The sequence below is a fragment of the Rana temporaria genome, chromosome 7, assembly GCF_905171775.1.
Source record: "Rana temporaria chromosome 7, aRanTem1.1, whole genome shotgun sequence".
Lineage (NCBI taxonomy): Eukaryota > Metazoa > Chordata > Amphibia > Anura > Ranidae > Rana > Rana temporaria.
The window spans coordinates 42,911,194-42,924,236 of NC_053495.1; the positions used below are offsets into that span (position 1 = coordinate 42,911,194).

Below are 13,043 nucleotides of genomic sequence, written 5' to 3' on the forward strand. Positions count from 1 at the left end.
GACTGTCATCCGATCCAACTTGCTAGACTGATCCCCATCCATCTGTTTTTGGCAGATCAGATTGGATGTTGGCAGGTGTCAGCAGACATCCGTCGCTCCATAGAGAGGTTCTGATCGAGTCTGCCTGAAAAACGGATAGGCGGACTCAATCTGAACATCCGTGTGGAAGGGGTCATAGATTTTGTATGGTGAGAGAACCCGTTCTGATGCAGACAAAGGCCAGTCCACCCAGGCCATTAATCTGAAAATCCGTTCTTGATGGTTTATTCTGTTTAGAAAGCAAATTGTTTCAATTTGGATTAGTATCTGTGGCTTCAGTGATCCAAACTAAGATCTTCAATTAAATGTCTTCAGTAGTTTTGCTGTATTGAGAGATCCAGGTGTGATATTATGTGTTTGGGTGTGTCATCTTACAAGGCTTCCAGGCTAATATGTCCTCCGACATTTCTTTCATTCTTCGCCTTGAACCCTAATTTTCTTTTTGTTCTAGTTTTCTTCTCTTTCTTTACCTCCTGCTTCCAAACACAAGAAGACTGGTGTCTCCAGGTAGTCCTGCATGCTAGCTAAGAATTCTTAACCCCTGGTCTTTGTGTGGTTGTCTTTTTCTTTCTGCTGATACAGTCAACATGTGTAATAAATATCAAATGTACTAAAGCTAAATTCTCAAGTTCAGCTTTTTCCGACTGTAAACTTAGAGCTAGTGAAGTGTAGTGTTTGTGATGCATTTACATTATGTTAGTTGAAGAAACAAAGGCTAAGCACAATTGCTCTCAAACTGACCTTAAATAATCACAAAAGCCTATTTACACTTGCCCTTAGGACACTTAAAGACTAATAGGTAGATTCAGGTACAATGGCCTTAACTTGCGGCGGCGTAGCTTAGCGTGTTTAGGCTACGCCACCGTAAGTTAGCTAGGCAAGTACATGATTCACAATGTACTTGCCTGCTATGTTACGGCGGCGTAGCCTAAAGTGGGCGGGCGTAAGGGCGCCGAATTCAAATGTGTGTAAGGGGGCATGTTTTATGTTAATAAGGCTTGACCTTACGTTTTTGACGTTTTTTTTCTACTGCGCATGCACAGGGCGCCTACATTTCCCAGTGTGCATTGCGGCTAAGTACGCCGCACGGGCCTATTGATTTTGACGTGGACGTAAATGACGTAAATCGTTATTCGCGGACGACTTACGCAAACAACGTCAAAATTTCGAATCTCGAAGCAGGAACGGCGGCCATACTTTAACATTGCTATTCCATCTAATAGATGGAATAACTTTAGGCCTGATAATGGCTTACGTAAACGGCGTAAATGTACTGCGGAGGCTGGGCGTACGTTCGTGAATCGGCGTATCTACTAATTTACATATTCTACGCCGACCGCAATGGAAGCGCCACCTAGCGGCCATCCGAAATATTGCACCCTAAGATAGGACGGCGCAAGCCGTCGTAACTTAGATATGTTTAAGCGTATCTCTGTTTGAGCATACACTTAAACATAAGTCGGCTTAGATTCTGAGTTAGGTCGGCCTATCTACTGATAAGCTGGCCTAACTCTTACTGAATCTACCTATAAAGCCTCATACACACGACACACGACTTGCATCGAACAAATCAGCACATTTTTGTCCGAAGGGCGTTGGTCGTGAACTTGAAACTACGTGTTTTTTTTGCTCTTTAGCGCCTTCCTTTGGGTAACTTCTGCTATTGTTGTCTTATGGTTAGCATTGGTTCGGAGCATGCTTGTTTGCACTTTGGATTTTAGTCAGATGGATTTGTGTACACGCGATCGGATAATCTGACAACACACATTTGTTGTCAGACAATTTGAGAGCATGACCATCCAACATTTGTTGTCGCAAATTCCGACAAAAATTGTCCAATGGAGCATACAGACGCTCGTATTATCCAACAAAACACGTCTATCACACAATTGTTGTCGGAATATCTGATTGTGTGTACGGGCCTTTAGGAAACTATCCAACATCATTAAATGATTTGTTCTTCCAGTGATTTTTTTTTATTTTTTTAACTGCTGTACCATGACTTTATTTACCAAGCTTAGCAATCATATGCCATCGTCCAACGGAGCCATACATAAAGAATCTCTTTCTTCAGTACAGTAAAATGATCCTTTACTTTGCCTATGCAGGGAAAACATTTAAGTTCACTTTTATGCAGGTCCTCGTTTAGTTTTAATTGTTTCTGATCTCTTTACTCACCTACTGCTATGTTTGCTTAGGGACATATCCAACACTTTATAGTATGTGGGCACATATGACTCACTTATACTGTTCCTTAAACCACCTCCCTCAGGATTTACATTTCATAAGATTGCCGTTATTGTTTTGAGCATTTGATATTGCAGAGACTGTTCATAATCATGTGAAACTCATGATACGCCTTCAGTAATTCCAAAAGCTAGGCATATGAAAAAATTAATTCTCGCTAATTGGCTTTTCTTCAAGGTCTGTTACAATTGTTTATATAACATGTACATGGTAACGCTTAAATGGTTGTTGTGGGTGTTTTATGCATTCATTTTCCAATAAAATTAGTGGCTAGGTATATATTAAACATGGCCCATTTTTGCAAAATGTTTGCAATACTGTATATAGGACCAAAAAAATAAAAATTAAAATGGCCAATAGTTATTCCTAAAAGTCCCAAGTCGCTGGTCTTCAGTTAGTAACAGGGACTGTGGGCCGGATCTTTTGAAGTCATCAAGGCATAGGGTGCCTTGTAGAGATTAGAAGGTGATTGGACATATAACCTGGCCACTGCTATGACGTAAAAAATCCAAAAGTCTAAAAAAAAGTGTTGTAGAGTACGTCATAATCTTGCTAGGCTAGCCCTGCAGACCTGGCAAGATTATGTCAACACAGGGAAGAGGGGGAGGCAATCTACTGCTGGAGCTTCTTATTGAGTGAGAATCAAAATCATCGGGATATGATTTCCAACTTGGTTGATTATCGTCTATACCCCAAGTTCTTTGGCTAGCTGCTACCGGTAGTTCCCTTTCCCCTAAGACCCCTTTCACACTGGAGCGTATTGCAGGCATTAAAAATAGCACCTGGAATACGCCCTTAAAAATCTGTCCCCATTCACTCCAGTGTGAAAGCCTGATTCGGTGTTGACTGCCGGACAGTCCCATTCACTCTAATGGAGTGGCTGTTGATGTGGCAGTGACACAACAAGGTGAGGGACGTGGTGGTAGCAGGTGCTGCATGATGGATCTGAAATGACAGGTACTCTTTACATGTAAGGACTTATTTTTGCTTTGTTTTATCTAATGGTTACTGTGAAATTGTGTAAATGCATCAATGCATAAGCTTGCAGAGCTTCGATTCATTGAATGAGTTTACCAAAGATGTAAATATTGCAGAATATACAGCCCCATGCTCCATTTCATGCTGAATAAACAAAATTAATAATGTATCTTAACCCCTTCAAACAGACCTACGCAAATACGTGTTCTTAGTTTGAAGGGGTTATACCGGGGTGAGTACCATTTTTTTAGAGCCAGTGGTTGGCTTTTTAGTGATAACAACCGGTGCGGCCAAAAGACGCTCACAAACCCCTAGCCCCCCCCATTTTACTTACCTGAGCCAGTTCACCTGCTCTGCACGTCCCCCAGGCTCCTCTTCTCCACGGAGTCTCGGAGCTGATTGGATAGATTGATAGCAGCGCAGCCATTGGCTCCCACTGGTGTCAATCAAATCCAATGATGCGGTCGCCGGGGGCGGGGCTGAGTCATACACTTGGTGGCTATGGACACTGAGTGTATGACACGGGAGCGTGCCCGCAAGGTAACCCCCTCAGGAGAGAGCTTCCCAGAGGGGTTAGCTATTACGGGGAGGAGCCGCAAGAGCTGCCGTGGGACCCCAGAAGAGGACGATCAGGGCCACTCTGTGCAAAATGAACTGCACACTGGAGGTAAGTATGATATGTTTGTTATTTACAAAAAAAATGAACCTTTACAACCACTTTAAGGTCCACTATAAACTAAAAGAGTCTCCACTTAACTAGAATGCTTCTTACAATTAAACTACTTGTCTAGATTCTAGTGATCACTTTAACTAACATAAAGAAATTCAGTCAAGAGTGGAAACGTTAATGCACAAAGGTAAATCGATGCGTATGTTTTTTTTATTGGTTCCTAATCACATCACAAGTGTCATCCTTCTGACACTAACATTTCTGGACATTGCAGGTGAAGATGGTGCATCTCAAATGGGCCTGGAAGATCTGACCATGTTCAGAGTTGTCCCCAATGCAACTGTCTTCTACCCAAGTGATGCAGTGTCTACAGAGAAAGCAGTGGAGCTTGCTGCAAACACAAAGGTAGGTCCAGCCAGATTACATCAAATTCTTGATTACTGTCTGGGCATCAGATCAAGATTGTGAAAATGACGTCAACCCCGTATGATGTCCTCCATCTCTCAACTCCCTATGAAACTGTAATACAATGAGAACAGCAGAACTTAAACTAAGATGCATAAATACAGTAAAACATTTTTTTTCTATTACAGGGAATTTGCTTTATTAGAACAAGTCGCCCAGAGAATGCTGTTATCTACAACAACAATGAGGAATTCAAGATTGGTCAAGCCAAGGTCAGTACATGAATGGAATCAATAAAGCTGATACAGAAAGATGTGTATTTTTTATTTATTTTTTTAAGACTCTATATATGTTTTCAGTCACTCAGATCGTGTTCATGAGCAACTTATGCTGCATAAGGCTTCATGTACACGGGACGCTTTTACAACCTCGTCGTGCCGCGTTTGCATTTAGAGGCGTTGTTTTTTTTTTTAATAGGCAAAAATTAGAGACTCCTGTAAACGAAATGCGATTTACCACATTTAGCTGCGTTTATAAGCGTTTGGCGCTTGAAATGCCTGTAAACTCAGCTTCTGAACCCATTTTTTGCGTTCCAAAAAATGCCTCTAAACTCAACTGCCTAGAAACGACTGTAAATAACCCTGTGTACATTGACAGAAAAGATAACATGGAGGACAGTTCAGGCGCAGTTGAAAAAAACTCTTAACTGCTCCTAAATGTCCGTTTACCATCAGCCTAAGTTGGATACAGCATTCTGGTAATTCACATTCACATAGGGGGTTTCCACCACTATTCACATATGTTAGTTTTTAAGGGGGCAGTGGCCTTCTTTGCTGCATATAGGTGTATTGATCAGGTATTTTTTGCCATTTAATTGATTGAGATGTATTTCTTAACACAATTTAACTTGCATCAACCCTTGTCCATGTCCATCTACACAACATGCATTTACACATTGATTTCTGGTGTGACTTCAGACTTAGTCCCTTTCGCACGTGCGATCTGATCAGGTTCACCTATCAGTTTTTCATGCAGACCTGATCGGACCCTCCAGTCTCTTCTATGGGGCAGCGGATGTCAGCGGACACATGTCCACTGACACCCACCGCCATCCAGTCCGATTCTGTTTGCCAAAAACAGACGGATGGGGGACCTATTCCCCATCCGTCTTGTGGATCAGATCCAATGGAAACAGACAGTAGGTTTTCATCTGATTGCCCCATAGACGAGAGCAGGATGTGTCCGTGTTCGCTTTGCATAGCAGAGCAGACACGGGATCTGCAGAGAGCTCCCCCGCTGAGCAAGCTAATCCCCCTTAATGCAGGTGCCTTTGCAAAAGAGGCCTAAAGGTCTATGGCCTTTCTGTGGGTGATTGAGGCACCTTACAACTTCCCTTTGGTAGATGAACCAAAATGATTATATCCTCTGGTTGACTTGACAATATGTTGGAATTCTCATGGGAGAAAGGCCCACCATTCGGTAATATAAGATGAAAGAAATGTAATGATGACGGTGATGATGATAAAGGTGTTTGTGCAGTACACTGTTGAGAATATGGGAGTAGTTTTTGGGCACTAAAAGGGATAACAGGATATTACATTGTGTAGGTCCTGTAGGATGAGTGGGAATGTGACAGACTCCCCACCAATGAATTCTGATGTTAGGATTAATTAGACATGTTCGTATACCTTATATGATGCCAGAGGTGGTTGGCTGCACCATATGGCAATAAATCTACTTTATAGCTGGACTACCATGAACGTGGATTTTTATGCCCTAGATTGGCAAAAAAATAACTTTTCTGATTGTGTGTGATCTTTTGAGCCCTATCGTCACCTTAATTTTTTATTTCTAATTCTTATTTGTAATTTAGCTATTGCATTATAAGACCATGAGAAAAAAAATTGGCGACGCTGTATCTTGGCCTAGGCTGACAAGGCCCAGGCCTAGGGCGGCACTCCCCCCCCCCCCCACACACACACACACAAGAAAAAAACAGACGGCTCCCGCATGAATCACTGCTGACTTGCGCTACACTTTTAGTTTTGTACCCGTCTTCTGGGGTAGACTGGGCCAGGGGGCAGGGTCCAGGAGGCAAATTGGTCTGGGGTCCCCATAAAGTGGCGGCACTGCTGTCGGTATGATAAGACGTCCGTCGGCTGGTGACTGGCCTGATGTTTTTGAACAGAGCGGCAGCCAGGGGGCGGCGCCAGGTGGGTGCTTGGGTGTGCTAAAGCACCCCCTATAATTCTTTAAGCACATTCAAAATTCACAAGCCGCTTCTTGCACATGCAACATTGTTTTTTTATTAGCATTGTACCTGCAAATTCCTCTATTAATGCCAGAAGGTTGGGGACTCTTTTTTCCCCTGTGGAGGGATACAGCAGCTCTGGCCACAAAACCCGCTGCTCCTTAGTTTGTCCCGGCAGGGGTGGATTTATATGCACTTCAGTGTCAGTAAACATGCAGAGCCTTCAGCTGCTCCACCCCTCTGCTGCCTCCTCAGCCAATTAGAAGGGCACTGTACCTGCCCCATGCCCCAGCCTGCCTTATTTGAGAGGTTGAAAGAACAGCTTCAGAGGACAAGTTCATTTTCTCAATCTATTCATGCTGCATTGTGACACCAGCAAGGCTTTTGGTTAAGATCCTCAGTGGGACATACAGTACACAGACTTCCTGCATTACTTTCTGGAGGCGGACAATGTGATAAAATGTACAATAACAGCTTTAGATAATACTATAAATGTGTTCTTTCTATATTATTGCACTACCTGATATCTCATAAAATAACAAACTAAAGTCAGTTGCCAACCATTACATTTTTAAGCTAATTCCTTCAAACATCTCAATATAGCTATATGCAATGGCTTCATATACTTGAAAAACAAACCAGTTCATGTGTTTGTCAAGTGCTTGCGCTATAAATAATGTGCAAATCCAGTCCCAGTAGGGTTTTTTGCACAGAGTTTTTAGTCCTAGTATTTCTTTTTACCTGAGATACAGAGGTTCACCTCATGCATTAACTCTTTACGTGGCGAACTCACGAACTCTGCACTCTGTACATAGCGCACTCCTGAACACTGCACTCTGTACATAGCGCACTCCTGAACAATGCAGTCTGTACATAGCGCACTCCTGAACACTGGATTCTGTACATAGCGAACTCCTGAACACTGCACTTTGTACATAGTGCACTTCTGAACGCTGGACTCTGTACACAGCGCACTCCTGAACGATGGACTCTGTACATGGCGAACTCATGAACTCTGCACTTTGTACATAGATAGCGAACTCCTGAACACTACATTCTGTACATAGCGCACTCCAGTTTAGGCAGGCCTAGGGCAGCACAAAACCTAAATACACCACTGGATGGTGTACAGATGTAAGGACCTTCTGTGGTATCCAGTTGTGACATGTTCTTCCATCATAGCAAACAGCAGCCTAATATCTCTACCATATGTCTGTTTTTGTATTAGGTGGTGCAACAGAGCAAAGATGATCAGGTGACAGTCATTGGTGCTGCGGTCACTTTGCACGAAACCCTTGCTGCAGCATCGCAACTGAAGAAAGGTAAAAAAATAGCATTTCAATGGCAGAGTATATTTTTTACACGTTATAGCTTCAGATTGATTATGCATAAAGGTTAGTCCAATAAACCAGGCTTTCAGCCCATGTTTTTTCTGCAAAATAATGTTTACTGCAACTTTTCCCTTGCAAGGGTAGATCCATCATAAACAGAGATTTATGCCGCGTACACACGACCATTTTTAAGCATGTAAAAAAACGACGTTTTAAAAAAAGTAATTTAAAATGATCATGTGTGGGCTTCACATCATTTTTCGGGTTCTGAAAAACGCCAAAAAGAAAATTCGAACATGCTGCATTTTTTAACGACGTTTTAAACTATGTAGTTTTTTGGGTTGTAAAAAATGATCGTGTGTGGGCTAAAACGATGTTAAAAACCCGCGCATGCTCAGAAGCAAGTTAAGAGGCGGGAGCGCTCGTTCTGGTAAAACTACCGTTCATAATGGAGTAAGCACATTCATCACGCTTTAACAGACAAAAAAGCGCGAATCGTCTTTTACTAACACGGAATCAGCTAAAGGGTGACGTCATCCGAATGGAACTTCCCCTTTATAGTGCCATTGTACGTGTTGTACGTCACCGCGCTTTGCTAGAGCATTTTTTTTAAACGACCGTGTGTGGGCAACGTCGTTTTAATGATGAAGTTGCTGTCGTTGCTGTCGTTTTTTTCTACATGCTGAAAAACTTTGTTTTTTACATGCCGAAAAATGATCTTGTGTACGCGGCATTAGGAATTCCACCATGCAGCTGCCTATATATTTGTTTTGTTGTTTCACTTTAGCACTTCTAAACCACCGACCTTAAATATAAACTTTGTGTTCTTAAAAAACACTTAGGCCCGGATTCTCGTAGCACTTACGCCGACATTTCTCTAGATATGCCGCGTAAGTGCACAGATGCGCCGTCGTATCTATGCGCCTGACTCTTAATGCAAGATACGCCTGAAATTTGGCTTCATCCGACCAACTTAAGTTTCCTACGCCGTCGTATCCTGGACGCATATTTACGTTGGCCGCAAGGGGCGCTCCCATTGATTTACGCATCGAATATGCAAATGACTGAGATACGCCGATTCACGAACGTACTTGCGCCGTCACAGGAATATATGTCGTTTACGTAAGGCGTACGTCCGCCGTAAAGTTATTCCACATATAGGAGGCGCAACCCATGCAAAGGTATGGACCACGTAACAGCCATCGTATTTTACGTCGTTTACGTAGTACTACGTGAATAGGGCTGGGCGTAGGTTACGTTCAGTGATTCGACGTATCTTAGGCGTTCGGTCCGAAGAGATTCTGAGCATGCGCACTGGGAAGCGTCCACGGGACGGCGCATGCGCCATTCGTTCGGCCCATCATTTGCATGGGGTCACGGTTCATTTAAATGCATAACACCCACTTCCACTTACTTTGAATTAGGCCGTCTTACGCCGACGGATTTACATTACGCCGGCACAACGTTGGGAGCAAGTGCTTTGTGAATACTGTGCTCGCCGCTCTACACTACATCGGCGTAGCGTATATTCGATACGCTACGCCGGCATAACTATGCGCCCAGGTATGTGAATCCCGGCCTTAGCTTCCAAACCTGACCGTGGAGCCCACTCTCACTCTTAATGACTAGACTCCAGAGCCTAAAATATAGAAAAAAAGATTCCTATCACACACCATCTAACTCTGAAGCTTACAAAAACCACCGCAGCCTTGGAGGCAAATACGCCTTGTGCCAGTCCAACTTCCTGGCCATTTAGGGCTGTCTGTTACCATATATACTGAAAAGGGGGAAAAAATTTGTAAAAATATTTTTTATTTGACTAACATTAGTCATCATGAACTCAAATTATCTCTTGTGTCCCCATAGATAATATCAATATCCGTATTATTGATCCATTCACCATCAAACCTCTGGATACAAAAACCATCCTTGAAAGTGCCAAGGCCACTAAGGGCCGAATTATAACTGTGGAGGACCATTACCATGAAGGTGAGGACATGTGGAAGTACAGTATGTTGTTTGTATTTTGCAAGCTGTCTAATAGGTTCTAATTTATTAATAAGATAACACTAAGATAACACAAATGCAATGATGGGAACTAATCAATAGAATCCAATTAAATTTGAATATTTATTAGCTTGGAGTAGTCAGAACATCAAAACAATGGTTGCTAATTAGTTGCTAAGGGTTGCTGTACTTTGAACATTGCTGTTTGTAGTATTATAAAAAGACTACATTGCATCCCAGTATTGTGTATGGGGTAATAAGGGATAAATGTAATTCTGGGAATTAGCAGATTCTCCACCAATTCAATCTTGAACAGAAGATCAGTAGTACAGATTAGCAAACCTTGCCTGATGATTAGTGGCCAGTGCTGGAGGTGTCTTGCTCATTTCTTCCAATTTTCCTATAGCTAAAAACGTATGTATGTGGGCAACCCAAACATGCATGTTTATGATATAAGCTAGCAAAAAAATAATTTTCTGACATCTGGGCTGTACCTACCATATTTGCCGGCGTATAAGACGACTGGGCGTATAAGACGACCCCCTAATTTTCCAGCCAAAATGTTGGTTTTGGGATATACTCGCCGTATAAGACTACCCCCTTCCTACTAGTCATGCCTCGCCTCACGGTGCCACCATTACATGCCAGACTGTGCCCCATTACATGCCAGACTGTGCCCCATTACATGCCAGACTGTGCCCCGTTACATGCCAGACTGTGCCCCGTTACATGCCAGACTGTGCCCCGTTACATGCCAGACTGTGCCCAGTTACATGCCAGACTGTGCCCAGTTACATGCCAGACTGTGCCCCATTACATGCCAGACTCGCTGTGCCCTTACCTTATCCTAAGACATGCAGAATCGCGGCCGTACGTTTTTTCAAAAGCCGCGCCTCCTACGTCTTCTGTTCTGTGATAGGCGGAACAGTCAGCTTCCCAGGAGGCACTGTGTTCAGTGTTCGCCTATCACAGAGGCCCTCTCGTCCGAGGACGAGAGGGCCTCCGTGATAGGCGGACACTAAACACAGGACGAGAGGGCCTCCGTGATAGGCGAACACTGAACACAGTGCCTCCTGGGAAGCTGAGTGTTCCGCCTATCACGGAACAGAAGACGTAGGAGGCGCGGCTTTTGAAAAAACGTACGGCCACGATTCTGCATGTCTTAGGATAAGGTAAGGATGTTAGGTTACCGGCGTTTAAGACGACCCCAGACTTTTAAGAAAGTCGTCTTATATGCCGGAAAATACGGTACATGTTTAACCATCCTCTTCTTTTGTAGCCTAATGCCTCGTACACACGGCTGGACTTTCCAAGAAAAAAAGTCAGACAGGTTTTTTTTCTCGGAAAATCCGGCCGTGTGTAGCCTCCATCTGACTTTTTTTCTCGGAAGTCCGATGGACCTTAGATAGAGAACCTATTCTCTTTCTTTCCGTCTTACTTTTGCACGGTCAAAAATCTGCCCGGGTGTACAAGGTATAAGTCTACCTTAACATTATAATTCTAACCTATGTATTGCATGGCAAGGAAATAATCTATTTTTATTTAGGTACTTATGTAGCAGTGTCAATTTTCACAGCGCTTTACATATATATTGTACATTCATATCAGTCCCTCCCCTCAAGGAGCTTACAATCTAAGGTCCCTAACTCTCATTCATACACATACCAGGGACAATTTAGACAGGAGCCAGTGAACTTACCAGCATGTCTTTGTAGTGTGGAGGGAAACTCACGCAGGTACAGAGAGAACATGCAAACTCCAGGCGGGTAGTGCCATGGTTGGGATTTGAACCAACAACCCTAGTGCTGCTGGGCGGAAGTGCTAACTACTTAGCCACTGTGTAAGTGTTTGTAAATGTGTCTATTATGTGTTGTGGCTTTTTAAAAAGTAGTTACAGAGTGAAGGCATTATAATAAAAGGTAGTTATTAATTAGAATGTTAGGTTCATGTAGTGATTTATAATATACACATACTGTATTGTGAATTATGTGTTTCTCAATGTGTTGTCATGGACGTTTTATTAAAAGAAAGGTAAATTGAAAATTTGTGTAAGTTATGTGATATACATGTGTTCATACATTAGGTGGTCTTGGAGAGGCAGTGGCAGCTTCTATGGTTGGAGAGCCCGGAATTAAAGTGAAGTCACTGGCAGTATCTGGAGTTCCTCGCAGTGGCAAACCAACGGAGCTTCTCAAGTTGTTTGGTATCGATAAAGACGCTATTGTGGAAGCTGTTAAAAGTATGGTCTAAACATCCAACTCAGAGCAGAGCAAATCTTCGCAGCATTCCATATTTCAAGGTCTTTTGCAATGCAGTTTTTGAATAATGGCACTGTTAATACAATAAAGCTTATGAACAATACTTGGATTTTCAATATTTTTGTGAGTGAATGAGAGGTCAATAAATAGATAAGCGGACCTATGTTATGTATTTTATTATTATTGAATTGAAAGCAGGAAGATTCAGCCTACATTCAGCCCAGAAGACCACTACTAACCAATCAGAATCTATTGCAGAAAGGAAGGTGCCGGCTGTTATAGAGCACAGAGCTGTCATCATCAGTGTGTTGCTGCCACTTCACTATCTAATCACAAGCTTGGACAGTCTTTGCCCAAACTACATTGCTTCAAATGCAGTGGAGATAGGAGGTCAGAGCCTATCTGTGCCATTTGACAGGGATGTCTCGACTTGAAAATTGGCTAAAAAGATACAGTTTTACACATTAATTTAATTAAAAAAAAATTGATTGAACTGTCTGCTTATATCTTGACTTCTACACATTACCCTTTTGTGTAAGGCCTTAGGGGCCATGGGCGAAAAATTCACGTTGGCAGAGTGAATTTTCTTGCATTCCGATTATCAGTCAGATACCAAGAGTACACCAGTCCAGTGGAATATTATTGGCATTTATATAGCATTGACAATTTACACAGTGCTTGATATACTGTATATATTGTTCATTCAAGTCAGTCCCTGTACTCAAGAAGCTTACAGTCTAAGGTCCAGAGGCCAGTTTACCTACCAGCATGTTATTGGAGGGTAAGAGGAAACCCACAAGGAGAACTTGCAAATTCCAGGCAGGTAATGTTGTGGATGGGATTTGAACCAATGACCG

At 42.7% G+C, this 13,043-nt stretch overlaps 1 protein-coding gene across 1 annotated transcript in view; it reads left to right on the plus strand.

Moving 5' to 3' along the window:
- Positions 1-12,289, plus strand: part of TKT (transketolase) — a 75,775-nt gene extending 63,486 nt beyond the window's left edge. The window contains exons 10-14 of the mRNA XM_040359273.1: positions 4,209-4,339; positions 4,528-4,611; positions 7,819-7,912; positions 9,788-9,910; positions 12,012-12,289. Coding sequence (XP_040215207.1) covers positions 4,209-4,339; positions 4,528-4,611; positions 7,819-7,912; positions 9,788-9,910; positions 12,012-12,178 — 599 coding nt within the window. The 3' untranslated portion in view covers positions 12,179-12,289. The remainder of the gene's footprint in view (positions 1-4,208; positions 4,340-4,527; positions 4,612-7,818; positions 7,913-9,787; positions 9,911-12,011) is intronic.
- Positions 12,290-13,043: the final 754 nt, after the last annotated feature.